Source organism: Hakea prostrata, chromosome 4 (genome assembly GCF_041222555.1).
Source record: "Hakea prostrata isolate BN-2017 chromosome 4, UWA_Hpros_2, whole genome shotgun sequence".
In the NCBI taxonomy this organism is placed as follows: domain Eukaryota; kingdom Viridiplantae; phylum Streptophyta; class Magnoliopsida; order Proteales; family Proteaceae; genus Hakea; species Hakea prostrata.
The window spans coordinates 54,320,887-54,340,767 of NC_142603.1; the positions used below are offsets into that span (position 1 = coordinate 54,320,887).

A 19,881-nucleotide genomic window follows, 5' to 3' on the forward strand; every position below is an offset into this window, starting at 1 on the left:
ACAACCTGACAACCCACATTATTAATTTATTATTATTATTATTATTTTGGAGTTGGCGAGTTGATATTATAGGGGTGGGGAGATATGACTAATATATATGCCACCAGACTCCATGGGAGTTTGGGTTGCTAACAGCTCAACTACCCACATTAATTAAACCCAAGGAACGAGTTATATATTATATATATAATACACACCCACACATCAACGTTAATTTCTACATAAAATTTTAAAAACATAAAATAATATTAGTCATAACTTTTTTTTCACCAAATTATTAATACAAAATTTGAAAAAATAATAAAAACCAAAAACACTTCAATGAGTCATATCATGTACCTGCAAACTGCAAAACATCGATGGAAAATTTAAAAAAATAATAAAATATTGAACTTGTCAAATCAATATACTTATTTTATGTTTTGGTTTTTTGTTTTTTGTAATCATGTGGTTTAATAATAGCCACGTGTAGCTCAAAATTCAAATAACACTCAACCACAAATTAAAAAACACGAAAAATAGCGAGAAATACCGATATATTCCAATATTTCGCTAGTTCAGCGAGAAATTGTGAGATTTCGACAAATCTCGGCGATATGTTGCAAATATCGTTTCGCCCCCTGGTATCCGAATTTCGACGAAATTAAGTTCCTTGATTAAACCGAAAAGACCGTAGTAGTCGCGGACCGCCGCGGGGGCCCGGGCTTGGAAAATAAAGTTTTTACCGGCCCGTGTTGATTAAACCGAAAAGCCCCCCCCGACGGGGAGTCGGATCAGTTAGTCCCCACCCATACGATTAAACATATATAAACGACTAAACGAGGGCCGAAATTTTGACCTTGAACGAAACCTGTTCATTTCGATATCCCGCTTACGCAGCAGGCAAACCACCCAAGCAATTTCACTTGTCTAAAGAGTCAATCTACCTATTGCGAAGAGCTTTTCCTGAATGATGGAGACGTTGGCCAAAGTGAAGGAAAAAAAAAAGAGAAAAAAAGAAAAAAAAAAAAACTCCTAGTTTCTCTAAAGGGCAAGAAGAAGAGAAGATTTGAATATCGCCTTCTATGAAGCTACTGGAGAATCGAGTCGTCAAATCAACGAATTTGTAATTGATTACGCAACTCAGAGAACGGAGAAAACTAGAAAGACGATGAATGAAGGGTGAGAACTCTTACTAAGAGACCAGGTATGTCTAAATCACCATTTTTCTCTCTCTGTGAAAATCTTGAGGACAGAAATTTCTCCGGTGATATGTTGCCAAAAAGCGAAAAGAATCTCTCAACTCAAACGAAGAAATAAACAACGAGAAAACCAGCCACGAACTAGATTAAATTACAAATGAATTGAATTGAACTGTGGACCACTAATGTTTTGTTTGCTCTATTGCCAATGATTTACCCTAAACTTTGTTCTTTATGGATTAGAAAACAAGCTGGAGTTCACTATCTCGCCTTCAGAAACCTAAAAACTTCGTGTTTGCACACGGTCTATTCTTCTTCTCACATATTCAATCAAAATGAGACCCAGAGAGATGTGGAGAAGACAACCATCATGGAGTGTCTTCGTTCTACTAATTCTAGCCATGGTGGGTCTGGTTCAGGTTTCAGGTGAAACCAAGGCCGGAGACTCAGTAAGCAGAGATGATTTTCCTACTGATTTTGTTTTTGGTTCAGGGACCTCAGCTTATCAGGTCAGTTGATCATTATTTCTCACCGATTTAGGTGTTTCTCTTTGGTTACATAATTTTTGGAACGAAGAAATACTGATGATGTGGAGGAGAAAGTGCAGGTTGAAGGGGCAGTGGCCGAGGATGGAAGGACTCCCAGCAGTTGGGATACTTTTGCCCACTCAGGTCAAATTTTTTCTTTTTCTTCTTGTATTAATTAAAATTTTTTTTGGAACAGTAGCTGGATTTTATATGTTAGAAACGAATATTACATAATATAAGGCAGGGCTTCCCATGAACCCTGACCTCAAAAGTATTACATGATATAAGGCGGGGTTTCACCCCCTTTTTCTTCTTCTTCTTTGGGACTTCTCTAATCACTTAAGTGAGGGATGAAAGGGTATTTATGGACATAAAAGAATCATATAACTACGAGTTAAATTAACTCTATTCAAGGATATAGTGTGTAGCATTACTTTCACTTATTGATTTTTTGGCTACGGATCCCCCTAATTATATGGTGATAGGAACAAGATAGTACTTATAATAACCTCACTAGGAGTAGAACTTTAGTCCGTAATACTAGGAGTGTGATAGTGTTTAATGGGAAATTAATTGTCTTTCAATTGTTTTTTCATCTCATAAATTTCAAGACTATTTATTAAAAAAATACACTTAGTAATGTATTCATTTTCCATTTATTATTTATATTTTCTAGTTTTATCTTTAATAGAATTATTGGTTATAAAAATAACATTCTCTTTTTTTTTTTTTTGATAAAAATTGGTTATGAAAACTTCAGGGGGAGCAATGGACAAAAGCAATGCTGACATAACTTCCGACCAATATCACAAATATAAGGTATCTTTACATTTTATTCTCAAACTTTTGGGTGAAAGTTTAATTCTCAATTCAGTATCATATTCTAGTTATTTTTTCACTATTGAGTTTCCATGTAAGAGCAACAATCCTACTTGTGATTTTTTTTGGTAGAAGAGGGTTTATATATTAACATTGACCCATGAAAGGCATCAAAATTACAAAGATCTAGAAAATAGGCCAAAGAGTCTAATACGCTATGGACACAACCTTACAAGCAAGGGAGTCAGCTACTGCATTACACTCCCTTTTAACATGATGGAAGGAAACATTCTGTAACTGTGAGGAGAGATTCAAAACATCCCATACAATATTCTGAATGTCCACTGAAGTCAGTCAGCTCCAGCTTGTTCACAAAACTAATCACTTCCCCATAATCTGATTCCACCAGGACATTTCTAAAGTCTTCCTCCAGGGCCATTAGGATTCCCTCCCTCAGAGCCAATGCTTCTCCCATAAGAACCGAGTCGAATTGGTTTGGAATTGCTAGCCCTTTAATGGGTTTACCATCATCATCTCTACGGACATAACCCAGTCCATCACCTTTATCATTGAATGCTGCATCTACTTTAATTTTCACGAAGCCCACAGGAGGGCACGTCCAAGAAGAGGGGTTCTAGGGTCTTCACTCGATGTCCTCCTATTCTCTTCACTGCGAGAGCCTCCATTACATCTAGAAAATTCCTTTGTCTTGGCCATTGCCTTGTCCACCACACTTGTGATTTATGAGTGGCCCGATCTATAAGAATATATATATATATATATATATATATACTTAAGAGACCTTCACTTTGTTGACAAGTTTCTAATCTAGGTTCAATACAACCCATCAAGTAATTAGGCATGGTCTCTCTTTTTTTTCTTTCTTCTTTTTTTCAGGGTACATGAAGGATAATGATTAGAGTTCTACTCTGACTTCGTCCATTACAATATTTTTTCTTTTAGTACAAATTGCATGGTCACTCTAAGGTGCCTTTGAAAATGAAAAAAAAACCACTTGAAGATGCCCTCCTTGAGGAGGAGAAGAAGGAGATAACTAGGATGTCATGGAAAAACAATGATCCCACATTTTTATATCTCGTTGTGAAAAGCTTAGGAGGACTTAGATACCCTGTCATTGATAATCTTTTTAACAGAGAATTCAATGAATAGCCCATCAGAAGCCTAACCTACAAACTTGAATTCGAATTTTTGCAAGGTACTTATTGAGAATGTTTTCATTCTGTCTCCTAGGAAGATGTCAAACTCATGGCTGATACAGGATTGGAAGCTTACCGATTCTCCATCTCATGGTCTAGAGTTATTCCAAGTATGATAACTACCCTTCATACATTCTCTTTCCAAAAGAACTCAGCCATTTATGAATTTTATTTTGAGTTATTTTTCACCTTATTGTCAGATGGAAGAGGACCTGTGAATCCAAAGGGAATAGAATACTATAATAATCTCATTAATGAACTCCTCAGCCATGGTAAGGAGGTGAAGGAAAAAGTGATACAACTTGAATTGGAAAAGATTTTTTTTTTTTTTTTTTCCAATAATTTCTTTTCATTTTTTTGATTGAGCAGGAATTGAACCACATGTTACGTTGTTTCATTATGATCTTCCTCAACAACTTGAAGATGAATATGAAGGATGGCTAAGCGTAAAAATTTTGTTAGAATACTACTCTTCTCCTTAAACATATTGCATGTTGTGTTATTGTGTGTATCATTTTAAATCTTTATTCGATATTAATTTATTTTAATTTGTGTTTATTATTTTATTAATTTTTTCCAACAAAGTATTTGTGATGTTGTGTATATATGATGATGACAATTAAATGTGGACTGAAAATTCAATGTAGGAAGGATTTCACAGCATTTGCAGATGTATGCTTCAGAGAGTTTGGTGATAGAGTTTCCCATTGGACAACTGTGAATGAAGCTAATGTGTTCATTCTAGGCGGGTATGATATAGGAGTTTTCCCACCTGTCCGTTGTTCTCCTCCTTTTGGTTTCAAAGATTGCAAAGCCGGCAATTCTACGGTTGAGCCATACATTGCCACACATAATATATTGCTTGCTCATGCATCAGTCGCAAGATTGTACAGAAACAAGTACCAGGTCTCTCTTTATCTCTCTCTCTGCAAAGAATGTTATATTGTGACTTGAATTTTTGTACCTAACTTAAAAAATGGACCAGCACTGACATATTTTGATGGTCAGCACAAATAACCCAACGGATTAACCTGTTTTCCTGATCAAAGTCTATATGTGCCTTATGTTTACTTAGGAGGTCAGAGTGAAGTTTGAGATTTTTGCCTAAGGGTTTTGGGTAAGAGTTATTGTGACGTCGTTTTGGTGTTTGGTCTTCATTTTTTCCCTCTACACTGTAGAAAATTCTTCTTCTTCCCCTGTGGATGTAGCACAATGTATCGATGTGTGGACCATGTTAAATCTGTGTTTTTTCATTTTTGTTTCTGTTTTAATTTGTAATTTCCTGATGTTTGTTTTAAAAGAGAACTAACAAATGGTAGTGGTGATGGAAATCTAACATGGAACATGGATGCTCATGTAGGCCAAGCAACGAGGACTTATTGGGATCAATGTATTTGCGTACTCTTTTCTTCCATTAACAAATAAAACAGAAGATATCATGGCAACTCAGAGGGCAAATGACTTCTATGTTGGTTGGCAAGTTTCTATCTCAACCTCCTAAACAAAAAAAAATGGTAGACACTAGAGAAATATAACTTAATATCCGCTAATAGATGACATGTTGCAGGTATTTGGACCCTTTGATGTTTGGAGATTACCCAGAAAGCATGAAAAAGAATGCTGGCTCAAGGCTCCCTTCTTTCACTCCAAGTCAATCAAAACAAGTGAAAGGCTCAACTGATTTCGTTGCAGTGAATTATTACCTTACGGTGTATGTCAGAGATGATCCTACCAGTCTTAACCATGATCAGAGGGACTATGTCAGAGACATGGCTGCGGAATTAATATGTATGTGTTGATTTCATTTCTACTCATATTTTTTAGCAAATTCATTCGCATCTTTTTAAGAAGATAACCTTAATTCTTCCATCTTTGCAGATAATATAGGAGGACCACCAATTCCGGGTCAGGTAACAATCTTGCAACATATGCAGTTCTATGGAGTATATCTGTTTTAGTTGATATAGAAGCTCTTCAACTAGTACTGCATTGTGACCAAATGCTCTTGGATTTAAAAAATTGCATTACCAATGTGAGTTCAAGCTAGCTAGGCTGCATGTCTTATGAGTTTCTTCAAACCCCACAGTGGCAGCAAGCCTCATGCCCTGGGTAGCCATTTATGGTTTACCAATGTACAATTTTTTTTGCTAGCACACAACAAGGTTGTCTGTATTAGCAAAAAGATTTAAGGAAAAAAAAAAATATTAAAATCCAGAGTCTACTGCTAAGATAGCAAAGGAAAAGAAGTTAGACACCAAATAATGAATCAAAGCAATTAGGACAGCTAATATTTTGGTCTTCCTTAAGCATGTCGAGGGTATCCTAAACCATAGGAGGGAGGGTTACCACTAAAGATGCAAGTTTGGCCTTAAAGGCTTGAGTATTCCCTTATCCACCCTAAGCCTGAACATGGCTTAGTTTGAGATTCTACCCTTTGCTCGGCGGAGAGGATCTGAAATCCCAAAACAAGGGTAAGCAAAAGAGCAAAACCCAAAGCCCAAGGAAGAACCCACTAGAGGATACCATGTTTGAATAATTATAGAAGATGACCTAGCTGGTTCTTTTCCATGTATATTATATCATATCATGCTATCATATAAGTGCATGTACTTCTATTTCGTGATAAATCTTTTCCTTCAGAATTGTATATACCGTTGGTTTTATTCAAATGTCATAAATTGTGTGTTAGTTTAAGTACAACCATATAATGATTACAAAAGCAGCTCGCCCACATAGGCTCGCAAGGATATTTTGGCAATGTCCTTAACAAAGGTCGAGTGTTTGGCCAACCCGACCTACCTGATCCTTATCTATTATGATAAATTTAACCCTAAATTTAATCCTGATTGGATTAAGGATGGGCTTTCGCGCAAGTATGTCAGTGACAATTTAATTTCTTGTTATCATATCTGTGAAATATGTTATGGGTAACAACAATGTTTATTCTACCATCACAGGATTGCTCAGTTGGCAATAATCGACACTTTTTAGTGAAGAGTTCATGGATTCAACCCTCCGTGATGGTATAGTTATCCCCACCCCCTAAAATAGAAAAACTACTAATTAAAAAAATTAATAATAAATAAAAATAAAAACTAAGCAACTCAAGTGGATGTGATGCAGGACCCTTTTACTCCCTCGGGTATGCATGGTTTGCTGGGGTATATCAAGCAAGCTTATGACAATCCACTCATCTACATCCATGAAAATGGTAAGTGCATTTTTCTTTTTCATACCATCAACGTATGATATTGTTATGCAGTTATGTATGTTGCTTACTTAGTTATTGAGAAGGGTTTTGGAGAAAGATAATTAATTTCGCTCATATCATGTTTGATAAATACTTCATTGTCATACCATGTTTCTAGGTCTGCCACAAAACATGATGATCCATTGCTTGACTTGTCAAGAGTGAAATATTTATTAAGCAACATTCATAGTCTGCTACAGGCTGTGAGGTATCCTCTCTAATATTTCGTTAGCTTAACCAAGCTTCCTTCTGATCTCCTCTTTAATGTCTGAATGTGTTCGTGTTTGGAAATTGACACAGGAATGGATCAAATGTCAAAGGGTATTTCACTTGGTCGTTTTTAGATGTATATGAATTATTTTTTGGCTACCAATCAAGTTATGGCCTCTACTACGTAGACTTCAACAGCCCTGATTTGCAGAGACACCCTAAGCTATCTGTCCGTTGGTACTCCAAGTTTCTCAAAGGGACAAGAAGAAGAAGCAAGGGTAAATACTCCTATGACCAATGACTATATATATAATATAACCAATGCAGGGTTGGTTGACTAATAAGATTTAAGATCCATACCGCTTAGTGCAAATGTCGTAGTTTGACCCCTGTAGATGGCATATGTAATATCCCCACCCCTTATATCTAAAAGCACCTGTTTAAAAAATAAAAAATTTTGACAAATAAAAGTTTTTCTATATACATATAGGTGAAAAATATTGTTTTTTGATGAATTCCCACTTTCATTAGAGGAGTATGAGAGCAATGGAGATCAATTACTTATCTCTAGATTTTCTATTTTCTCTCATAAATCGGAACCTAATTCGTGTCCATATATGGCTATGTTTTATATCGTTGACAAATAAATTTTTATTTATGTTGCTAAGGATCTGGCTATATTGTTGTCTTCTTTGTCTTCTTCATCTTCTTCCTTTTTTCTTTGGGGGGTGTTATAAGGATTCATTTGTTTCAATCTTTCGTGGTATATTTCATACACAAAAAGTTAAAGTGAAATTTATGTACCATATTATTCTTACTTTGCTTTGTTCCACACTTCTAATTTTTTTTTTCTTTCTTCTGCTAGAGGTAAACAAATTAATGAAACTCCTTTCCAACAATAACAATCACAAATTTACCTTTAACTCTATAGAGTCAGCTCTATGAATCCAAACAAGGTTAAGTAAAGAGACAAGAGAAGTACCAGTAATAAATTTAGCATACATGAAGGTAATTAAGGGTAAAGTCAAGTTACCACTCCAAGAACATTTTTTATTCGTTCAACTGCATGAGTCCAAAGCTTTCCAAACAGCCCAATTAGTACTTGTATGAGCGTCTAGTCCTAGCACATGCAAATTCTTTTCTACTCTTTCTATAATAGTCAATTTTGCCCTACTCCTAGCTACTTCTCTTAGCTCCATCAGATCATTGTTCCTTACGGGTGCATCTAACGGCCCTCTTTGGGCATTGCCCATTCCACCTCAAGTGACACTCGTAAATTATCCTGAATTAGTGCAATATCCGAATTGAATATAATACAATCAATTTTTACTCTATCTCTCCTAGTCTTGCCACACAGTCTCCTCAGTATACTCCTTTGTACTAAACATATTTTGCGTACATGGCTTTTCTTGGTTGCCCAACGCTCTACCTCATAGATCATAACTAGTATGAAACTCCCCTTTCCCAAAGGCCCAGAAATACATTCTAAACGCTAGAAGATCAGTTTTATCCTTGAAGATAGAGAATCTAAACGCACTACTAGTATTGGAGTTCTGGATCAGCTCCCCATTCAAGGAGAACAATGCGCTCCTCTAGTGCTTTTGAACCATATAATAGCGGTGGGACCCACGATGAGCCCCACTGAAATTCCACTTTTTATTTTTGTCAATGTTTACGGATAGTCTTACCACTATTTTGTGGTGCGAAAACATCAAGGGAATGCATTTTTCCTCCCTACCAGAAAGATTATCAAACTCCTAGCATTGATATATCCAATCAACCCAGGTTCAGAAGGCTTCTACCATTCATTGAAAGAACAATATACATGAGAGTGACAAATGAATGAGGAGAGGGAACTGTTTCATTTTCAAAATGCCTGGTATCAACTGCACCCTGAACAAGGGTTACACATCAAGTTGGCAAACCTATCTAGGTTTCTACAGATTTGGAACATATAAGTTTTGGGGGATATTGACAATCTATTTCACCTAATATCTTGTGAAATTGATGCTCTATAGGTTACCAACTACCCATACTCAGAATTAACCCTACAAAAAATCCACACCATCCAATGGGTTTTACAAGCTGAAGAACAATTCGGGTTCCAAAAATCAAGAGAAAAATACATCTTAGATAGGGATAGAAATGCCAAATTCTATCATCTAGCTTAAAAAATTCATTGTCACAAAAGAATAATTGAAACCCTGTAGCATGATGGTCAAATTCTTAAAGGTAATGTGAAAATTGCAACAACATTTGCTAATTTCATGCAAGACCTCTTCACATCCTCAAATCCCCCGGATCTTGCCTTTGTTGAAGCACTCTTCGCTCCTATAGACCAAAATATGATCCCACCGACCACCCTCAATTGAAGAAATTAAAGATGACATTTTCTCCTTTGGCCCACACAAAACACCTGGGATGAATGGTTTCAATGCTTTCTTTTACCAAAAAAATGGGACCTAATTTGCAATGAACTCTATTCTTTTCTTAACTTAACTATACCTCTCGGGACAAACCATACTTTACTTTGTATTATCCCAAAAACTAAAAATCCAGAAATGGTTTTGGAATTCATACCACTTAGCCTCTGCAATGTTACTATAAAATCCTTGCAAAAATCCTTGCTAGAAGGCTCAGACCTTGCCTACAAAATCTCATCTCACCATGTCAAGGTGCCTTTGTCCCTAATAAACAAATTATGGACAACATAATGATTGCACATGAGATATTCCATTTTATGCGCACAACCAGAGCAAAAACTGGATATGTGGCTTTAAAACTGGATCTGTTAAAGGCCTATGATAAGGTTGAATGGGGTGTTATAACCAAACTTTTCCAGCCGTGCGATTTTGATAACCATTGATGTGCTCTTGTCAAAACTTTGGTATCATCAGCTTCGTTCTCTATGAAACTTAATGATAGTCCCTATCTATGGTTCACTGGATCTAAAGGGCTAAGGCAGGGATGCCTCCTGAGCCTGTATTTCTTTCTTATTATAATGGGAGTTCTATCTAGAATTTTCACTAAATACAGGGAACTTAATCACTTCAAAGGTATCAAAATTGCCAAAAATGCTTTGAAAATCTCACATCCTTTCTTTGCAGATGACACATTTTTCTTCTGCAGATTGAAAAAGAAAGATGTACTAGCACTACAAGCTGCCATTGAATCAGAATTTTTCATGAAATTTCTATTTCATATTCCTTCTTTTTATTTATTATATTATGGCAACCCACATAAACTAAACCAAATAGAGGGTAGTTAGTCCCACCCACAACGATTAAACATGGATGCTGCATATAATAAAAATATGGATTTTGCTTGGAAGCAGTGCCTACGTGGCACTGCTCCAAGCAGTGAACGACCAGGATTTAAAGTTAAGAGTTAAATAAAATCTCTACCGTTCATTTAGCATGTGCACAAAACACTAACTTGAGTTAGAATAAACCGATTTTGTTTCAAACGGACCGAATCATATGAGGTTTGACTTGAACCAAACCGACATCAGTTTTTCATGAAGCGAAGCGGAGGTAGGTTTTCCGAGATTCACTGCTGGCATCACCACCACCATTTTCATGCTCTTCTAACATCCTCTGTTTTCACTTACCAGCTGAACTGCAATGGAGGCTGAGAGCCTTAACAAAATCCCTGTATTCAACCTTTTCATTTTGATCATCGGCGTAAGCATCAGCATCATCATCTTCCAGTGCACGAAACCGAATTCCTAAATCTTTTCAAGATTGCCAGTACATGAGGCAACTCTACCAAATCAATTCAAGCCCGTTTGTCACCTTTCTTTTTCTGAGACTCATTTGCTGCCATGGATGTTCTGAAATTTTCTGCGCATTATGGGGATATCGATTATACAATGGTGATTTTTAGATATATTAGTTCGCCTGATACAATATTCTGTTTTTAAGGCTGAAGTCGAACACCACCAGCGACCTGGGCAGTATGTTAACCAATCAAACACCATTACCCTCCCTGCCCAGGTTCTGTTTGGTGTAAATTTATGAGAGGAATGTGGCTTCTTGGAACATTATTATATCTGGATTTTTGGATTCTGGGAAATTAGGAAATGGCTTAAAGTTGTTTAGGGAGAACATGAAAATTGGATTGAGAGGTAAGACACTCCATATGTAAGGCTTCCGACCACCATTGGTAACTCGGGATACCGAGTAGACTCACTCCAGCCGCTTTACTCACCAGAAACCCAATCTTCTCTTGCAAACATAAGTCTCTTAACTAGATCTTTCGCCCTCTCAAATATCCCCAGTGAAGAATCGCAGAATGCAAATGAACCCAACTCAGGATTCTTAGCAACATCACAAGCAAAAACAGGAGACTGACCGGAAACCTACCTCGAACAACTTAGAAAAATAATGTAAAAGGCCAAGAAAACAAAACCAGACTTCTCCTTCCTTTGTTTTTCTGAACTGGATTTTCTGGGAATCTCCTCTTTTTTTATATATTTTTCCCTTCTAAAAAGAGTGCAATACTTCTGTTTTGTGTTGTGTTGTGGGTTTCTCGTCTTCTGCTGCTTCTGCTTTTAGGAAAAAAAAAACCCTGTTCTTCTTCTGCTCTTCTGCTTTTAGAGAAAAAAACATTGTTATTCTTCTCTTCTGATTTTAGGAAAAAAATGATTTGGAGTTTGGTTTGGTCAAACAAGCTCTTAGAATTTTTTAAATCCTGCAGGTGTACCGGATTTTCCTGTCCTACCAACACCATCACCGCATGGTCCGACATACCATTACGGCAGACGCTGGATACCGTTCCGCCACCACCGCCTGAGGTCGTACCACCCTTAAACGGAAAACTGATGCTGATTTGGTCGAGTTGAATCTCATATGATTCGGTTCTTTGGAAACAAAAACGGTTTACTTTACTTGAGTTGATGTTTTGTGCACATGCTAACAATGAACGGTAGAGATTTAATTAATTCTTTACTTTAAATCTTGGTCGTCACTATTTGGAACAGTGCCACGTAGACACTGCTTCCAGCAAAATCCGGAGTGTGGAAACAAGGGCCGAGATTTTGACTGGAACACATGTTTTGCAGAAATGCGAAACAAGATTTTGACTGTTCATTTTGATATCTAGCGTACACAGCTGGCGCAGCACCCAAGCAATTTCACTCATCTCCTAATGCTAAGCTTTTCCTGAATGATGGAGACGTTGGCCAAGAAGGAGAGAAGTTTTGAATATCGCCTTCTATGAAACTACTGGAGAATCGAGTCATCAAATCAACAAAGTTCTAATTGATTACGCAACTCTAAGAACAGAGAAAAGACAAGATATGTCTAAATCATCATTTCTGTCTCTCTCTCTCAAAATCTTGAGGACAGAAATTTCTCCCAAGTGATATGTGGCCAAAAAGCGAAAAGAATCTCTCAAACTCAAACGAAGAAAGAAACAAAGAGAAAACCAGCCACGAACTATATTACAAATGAATTGAATTGAACTGTGGACCACTAATGTTTTGTTTGCTCTATCGCCAATAATTTACCCCGAACTTTTTTCTTTATGGATTAGAAAACAAGCTGGAGTACTTCACTATCTTCACCTTCAGCAACTTAAAACTTCTCAATCGACGCTAGCTACGTGCACACACGCTCTATTATTCTTCTCACATATTCAATCAAACAAAGACCCAGAGAGATGTGGAGAAGACAACCATCTTGGAGTCTCTTCGTTCTACTAATTGTAGCCATGGTGGGTCTGCAGGTTCAGGTTTCAGGTGAAACCAAGGCCGGAGATTCAGTAAGCAGAGATGATTTTCCCACTGATTTTGTTTTTGGTTCAGGGACCTCAGCTTATCAGGTCAGTTGATCATTATTTCTCACTGATTTAGATGGTTCTCTTTTGTTATAAAATTTTGAAACGAAGAAATACTGATCGATGATGTGGAGGAGAAAGTGCAGGTTGAAGGGGCAGTGGCCGAGGATGGAAGGACTCCCAGCTATTGGGATACTTTTGCCCACTCAGGTCAATTTTTTTTTCCTTCCTGCATCTATTTATTTATTTTTTGAAATAAGAGATTTTTTTTTTGGTAAATGAAATAAGAGATTTATATACATTAGAAATTGGAGTATTACATAATATAAGGCACAGCTTCACCCATGACCCTGACCTCAAAAGTATTACATGATGTAAGGCGGGGTTTCACCCCCTTTTTCTTGGTCTCCTTCCTTTCTTTCTTTCGACTTCTCTAATCACTTAAATGAGGGATGAAAGGGTATTTATGAAAATAAAAGAATTATTTAACTACAAGTTAAGATCATTTCTATTCAAGGATATAGTGTGTAACATTATCTTTACTTATGGACTATGAATCCCCCTAATTATATGATGATAGGAACAAGATAAAACTTACAATACCCTCATGAGGAGTAGACTATGGACTATGAATCCCCCTAATTATACTAGGACTGTGATAGTGTTTAATGGAAAATTTATTGTCTTTCAATTGTTTTTCATCTCTTAAATTTCATGACTATTTATTAAGAAAAATACATTAGTAATGTATTCATTTTCCATTTAATATTCATATTTTATAGTCTTATTTTTAATAGAATTATTAGTTATAAATATATCACTTCAGTCTTTTTTTTTTTTTTTGATAAAAATTGGTTCGGAAAACTACAGGGGGAGCAATGGACAAAAGCAATGCTGACATAACTTGCGACCAATATCACAAATATAAGGTATCTTTACATTTAATTCTCAAACTTTTGGGTGAAAGTTTAATTCTCAATTCAGTATCATATTCTAGTTATTTTTTCACTATTAAGTTTCTATGTAAGAGTAACACTCCTACTTGTGTGATTTTTTTACGATTATATAGATCTAGAACCTAAGGATCCAAAATAGGCCAAAGAGTCTGATACGGAACACAACCTTACAAACAAGGGAGTTAGCTACTGCATTGTACTCCCTTTTAACATGATAGAAGGGAACATTCTGTAATTGAGAGGAGAGGTTCAAAACATCCAATACAATATTTGGAATGTCCACTGAAATCATTTCTAGGTTGTTCACAAAACTAATCACTTCCCCAGAATTTGATTCCACTAGAACATTTCTAAAGTCTTTCTCCAGGGCAATTAGGAATTAGGATCCCCGAATTTTTATTTGCTGCAGCAGCTGCCGACCCAACTCCCAAACCCTTGGTGACTTCCGCCTCCTTGTCGCTTGCTCATCGTTCCACCACCACCGCCACCTGAAGACGGCACCAACGGACCCATTCTGTGTATCATCTGGAACAGATCGCTACCCTCTACGATGGATCCATCGACTACAGATTCGATGCCGCCGCTTCTTTCATATCTTTCACCCACGACAATGATCATTACGGAAAGCTCATCATAGAGGAAGTTGGGGTGGTTCCCCTCTTGAAATTGGTCAAAGAAGGACGACCGAAGGCCAAGAAAACGCTGCCCGTGCTATTTGTCTCCTGGGTCGTGACCCAGAGAGCATTGATCAAATGATCCCCACTGGTGTCTGTTCGGTGTTTGCGAAAAATCTTCAAAGAATACCATGAAGGTTCAAGCAATGGTAGCTTGGGCTGTCTCTGAACTTGCCGCCCATCACCTGAGTGCGAAAGTTTCATTCATGAACAAATTATGTAGTTATTTGTTTGTATTGCATCGAAACTCCCAAATACGAGATTGGATATTTTTTCAAGGAGGATTCAATCTACTGGAGGAAAAGGAAAAAAATACTGAGAATGTAGAGTAACGAAAGAATCACTAGCAAGTACAAAAAAGCATTTGATAAATTTCAGTTGGTTGGTGCCGTCTGTAGGTGGCGGTGGTGGTGGAACGATGAGCAGGCGATGAGGAGGCGGAACGCACCAAGGGTTTGGGAATTGTGTCGGTTCCAGGGGTTGATTTTGTAAATTTCAAAACTTTTAAACTTTTAGATAAAATAATAATTTGTTATATTTACATATATACCCCTCCTTTCTCTTTTACAACCGTTTGATTAAATCTTGGTTACGTGGCCAAATCTGAGCCGTCGCCAGCTGCTGCCACAAATAAAAATCCAAGATTCCCTACCTTAGAGCCAATGCTTCTCCCACAAGAACCGAGTTGGATTTGATTGGAATTGCTAGCCCTTTAATGGGCTTACCATCATAATCTTTACAGACAATACCCAGGCCACCACCACCTTTATCATTGAACGCTGCATCTACTTTAATTTTCACGAAGCCCACAGGAGGGCATGCCCAAGAAGTGGGGTTCTAGGGTCTTTCACTCGACGTCCGCCTCCTATTCTCTTCACTATGGGAGCTTCCATTACATCTAGAAAATTCCTTTGCCTCGGCCATTGCCTTGTCCACCACACTTGTGATTTATGAGTGATCTATGAGGATATATATAAAAACTTAAGACACCTTCACTTTGTTGACAAGCTTCTAATCTAGGTTCAATAAGACCCATCAAGTAATTATGGCAGTCCTGTCTTTCTTTTTTTCAGGGTACATGAAGGATAATGATTAGAGTTCTACTCCGACTTCGTCCATTACAATATTTTTTTCTTTTTTTCAAGGTACATGAAGAACAAATTGCATTATCACTCTAATATGCCTTTGAAAAGAAAAAAAAAAACCACTTGAAGAAAGCCTTCCTTGAGGAGGAGGAGAAATCTAGGATGTCATGAAAAAACAATGATCCAACATTCTTTATATCTCGTTGTCAAATCTTAGAAGGACTTAGATACCCTGTCATTGATAATCTTTTAACAAGAAAATTCTATGAATATTAGCCCATCAGAAGCCTAACCTACAAACTTGAATTCGAATTTTTGCAAGGTACTTATTGAGAATGTTTTCATTCTGTCTCCTAGGAAGATGTCAAACTCATGGCTGATACAGGATTGGAAGCTTACCGATTCTCCATCTCATGGCCTAGAATTATTCCAAGTATGATAACTACCCTTCATACATTCTCTAACCAAAAGAACTCAGCCCATTTATGAATTTTATTTTGAGTTATTTTTCACCTTATTGTCAGATGGAAGAGGACCTGTGAATCCAAAGGGAGTAGAATACTATAATAATCTCATTAATGAACTCCTCAGCCATGGTAAGGAGGTGAAGGAAAAAGTGATACAACTTGAATTGGATTAAAAATGTGTTTTTTCATTTCTTTTCATTTGTTTTGATTGAGCAGGAATTGAACCACATGTTACGTTGTTCCATTATGATCTTCCTCAACAACTCGAAGATGAATACAAAGGATGGCTAAGCATAAAAATTGTGTTAGAATACTCTACTCTTCCCCTTAAATATATTGCATGTCGTGTTAGTGGGTATATTATTTTAAATCTTTATTTAATATTAATTTATATTTATTTGCGTTTATTATTTTATTTATTTTTTTCAACATATTATTTGTGATGTTTATACATGATGATGACAATGGGATTTAAATTTATACTAAATGTGGACTGGAAATTTAATGTAGGAAGGATTTCACAGCATTTGCAGATGTATGCTTCAGAGAGTTTGGTGATAGAGTTTCCCATTGGACTACTGTGAATGAAGCTAATGTGTTCATTCTAGGCGGGTATGATATAGGAATTTTCCCGCCTGTCCATTGTTCTCCTCCCTTTGGTTTCAAAGATTGCAAAGTCGGCAATTCTACAGTTGAGCCTTACATTGCCACACATAATATATTGCTTGCTCATGCATCAGTTGCAAGATTGTACAGAAACAATTACCAGGTCTCTCTTTATCTCTCTCTCTCTCTCTGTAAAAAATGTTATATTGTGACTCAAATTTTTGTACCTGACTTCAAAAATGGACCAGCACCGACATATTTTGATGGTCGGTTCAAATAACCTAACAGATTAACATGTTTTCCTAATCAAAGTCTATATGTGCCTTATGTTTACTTAGGAGGTCAGAGTGAAGTTTGAGATTTTTGCCTAAGGGTTTTGGGTAAGAGTTATTGTGACGTCGTTTTGGCTATTGGTCTTCATTTTTTCCATCTACACTGTAGAAAATTCTTCTTATTCCCCTGTGGATGTAGCACAATCTATCGATGTGTGGACAATGTTAAATCTGTGTTTTTTTCATTTTTGTTTCTGTTTTAATTCGTAATTTCCTGATGTTTGTTTTAAAAGAGAACTAAGAAATGGTAGTGGTGATGGAAATCTAACATGGAACATGGATGCTCATGTAGGCCAAGCAACGAGGACTTATTGGGATCAATGTATTTGCCTACTCTTTTCTTCCATTAACAAATAAAACAGAAGATATCATGGCAACTCAGAGGGCAAATGACTTCTATGTTGGTTGGCAAGTTTCTATCTCAACCTCCTAAACAAAACAAAAAATGGTAGACACGAGAGAAATTCAACTTAATATCCGCTAATAGATTACATGTTGCAGGTATTTGGACCCTTTGATGTTTGGAGATTACCCAGAAAGCATGAAAAAGAATGCTGGCTCAAGGCTCCCTTCTTTCACTCCAAGTCAATCAAAACAAGTGAAAGGCTCAACTGATTTCGTTGCAGTGAATTATTACTTTACGGTGTATGTCAGAGATGATCCTACCAGTCTTAACCATGATCAGAGGGACTATATCAGAGACATGGCTGCGGAATTAATATGTATGTGTTGATTTCATTTCTACTCATATTTGTGAGCAAATTCATTCGCATATTTTTAAGAAGATAACCTTAATTCTTCCATCTTTGCAGATAATATAGGAGGACCACCAATTCTGGGTCAGGTAACAATCTTGCAACATATGCAGTGCTATTGTGTATATCTGTTTTAGTTGATATAGAAGCTCTTCAACTAGTACTACATTGTGACCAAATGCTCTTGGATTTAGAAAACTGCCTTACCAAAGTGAGTTCAAGAAGTAAGACACCAAATAATGAATCGAAGCAATTAGGACAGCTAATATTTAGGTCTTCCTTAAGCTTGTAGAGGGTATATATCCTAAACCATGGGAGGGAGGGTTACCACTAAGGATGCAAGTTTGGCCTTAAAGGCTTGAGTATTCTCTAATCAACCTTAAGCCTGAACATGGCTTAGTTCAAGATTCTACCCTTTGCTTGGCCGAGAGGATCTGTAATCCCAAAACAAGGGTAAGCAAAAGAACAAAACCCAAAGCCCAAGGAAGAACTTACTAGAGGATACCATGTTTGAATAATTATAGAAGATGACCTAGCCGGGTCTTTTCCATGTATGTTATATCATATCATACTATCATATAAGTGCATGTACTCCTGTTTCGTGATAAATATTTTTCTTGAGAATTGTATATATCTTTAGTTTATTCAAATGTCATAACTTACGTATTAGTTTTAGTATAGCTATATAAAAATTACAAAAAGTAGCTCGCCTACATGGGCTTTCACGCAAGTATATCAATGACAATTTTCTTGTTATCATACATCTGAAGTATGTTATGGGAAATAACAATGTTTATTCTACCATCACAGGGTAGCTCAGTTGGCAATGATCGACACTTTTTGGTGAAGAGTTCATGGATTCGACCATCCGTGATGGTATACATAACCCCGAACCCCTAATATAGAAAACTACTAGTTTAAAAAAAATCCTACTGAGCTAACTCAATTGGATGTGATGCAGGACCCTTTTACTCCCTCGGGTATGCATGGTCTACTGGGGTATATCAAGCAAGTTTATGACAATCCACTCATCTACATCCATGAAAATGGTAAGTGCATTTTTCTTCTTCATACCATCAACGTATGGTATTGTTATGCAGTTATGTATGCCACTTAGTTATTGAGAAGGGTTTTTGAGAAAGATAATTAATTTCGCTCATATCATGTTTGATAAAATACTTCATTGTCATACCATGTTTCTAGGTCTGGCGACAAAACATGATGATCCATTGCTTGACTTGTCAAGAGTGAAATATTTATTAGGCAACATTCATAGTCTGCTACAGGCTGTGAGGTATCCTCTCTAATATCTCATTAGCTTATCCAAGCTTCCTTCTGATCTCTCTTTAATGTCCGAATGTGTATGTGTTTGGAAATTGACACAGGAATGGCTCAAATGTCAAAGGGTATTTCACTTGGTCGTTTTTAGATGTATATGAATTATTTTATGGCTACCAAGCAAGTTATGGCCTCTACTATGTAGACTTCAACAGCCCTGATTTGCAGAGACACCCTAAGCTATCTGCTCGTTGGTACTCCAAGTTTCTCAAAGGGACAAGAAGAAGAAGCAAGGGTCAATACTCCTATGACCAATGAATATATATTTAGTATAACCAATGCAGGGTTGGTCAACTAATAAGATTTAAGATCCATAACGCTTAGTGCAAATGTCGTAGTTTGACCCCTGTAGATGGCATATGTAAACACCCTATATCTAATAGCACCTGTTTAAAAAATAAAAATTTTTGATAGATAAAAGTTTTTCTATATACATATAGGTGAAAATTATTGTTTTTTCATGAATTCCCACTTTCATTAGAGGAGTATGAGAGCAATGGAGATCAATTAATTATCTCTAGATTTTCTATCCTCTCTCGGAAGTCGGAACTTAATTCGTGTCCATATATTGCTATGTTTTTATATCTTTCACAAATAAATTTTTATTTTTGTTGCTAAGGATGTGGCTATATTGTTGTCTTCTTCATCTTCTTCCTTCTTTTTTTTGGGGTGTTATAAGGATTCAT

At 36.7% G+C, this 19,881-nt stretch overlaps 2 protein-coding genes across 2 annotated transcripts; both read left to right on the top strand.

The window, feature by feature from the left end:
* Positions 1-851: 851 nt before the first annotated feature.
* On the top strand, positions 852-9,090 carry LOC149019673 (beta-glucosidase 11-like). The gene is made up of 15 exons (XM_089153641.1): positions 852-1,186; positions 1,425-1,690; positions 1,789-1,852; positions 2,469-2,527; positions 3,779-3,854; positions 3,945-4,016; positions 4,114-4,201; positions 4,392-4,650; positions 5,105-5,220; positions 5,312-5,532; positions 5,623-5,654; positions 6,702-6,767; positions 6,868-6,959; positions 7,113-7,202; positions 7,295-9,090. Exons 2-15 carry the CDS (start codon positions 1,517-1,519, stop codon positions 7,503-7,505), a joined length of 1,620 nt encoding a protein of 539 aa, XP_089009767.1. The 5' UTR covers positions 852-1,186; positions 1,425-1,516; the 3' UTR covers positions 7,506-9,090.
* A 3,435-nt stretch (positions 9,091-12,525) lies between these two features.
* On the top strand, positions 12,526-19,782 carry LOC149019674 (beta-glucosidase 11-like). The gene is made up of 14 exons (XM_089153642.1): positions 12,526-13,027; positions 13,129-13,192; positions 13,853-13,911; positions 16,055-16,130; positions 16,222-16,293; positions 16,381-16,468; positions 16,675-16,933; positions 17,395-17,510; positions 17,604-17,824; positions 17,915-17,946; positions 18,668-18,733; positions 18,819-18,906; positions 19,061-19,151; positions 19,243-19,782. The coding sequence occupies exons 1-14, from the start codon at positions 12,866-12,868 to the stop codon at positions 19,451-19,453; spliced, it is 1,605 nt and encodes a 534-aa protein (XP_089009768.1). The 5' UTR covers positions 12,526-12,865; the 3' UTR covers positions 19,454-19,782.
* The last annotated feature ends 99 nt before the right edge of the window (positions 19,783-19,881 follow it).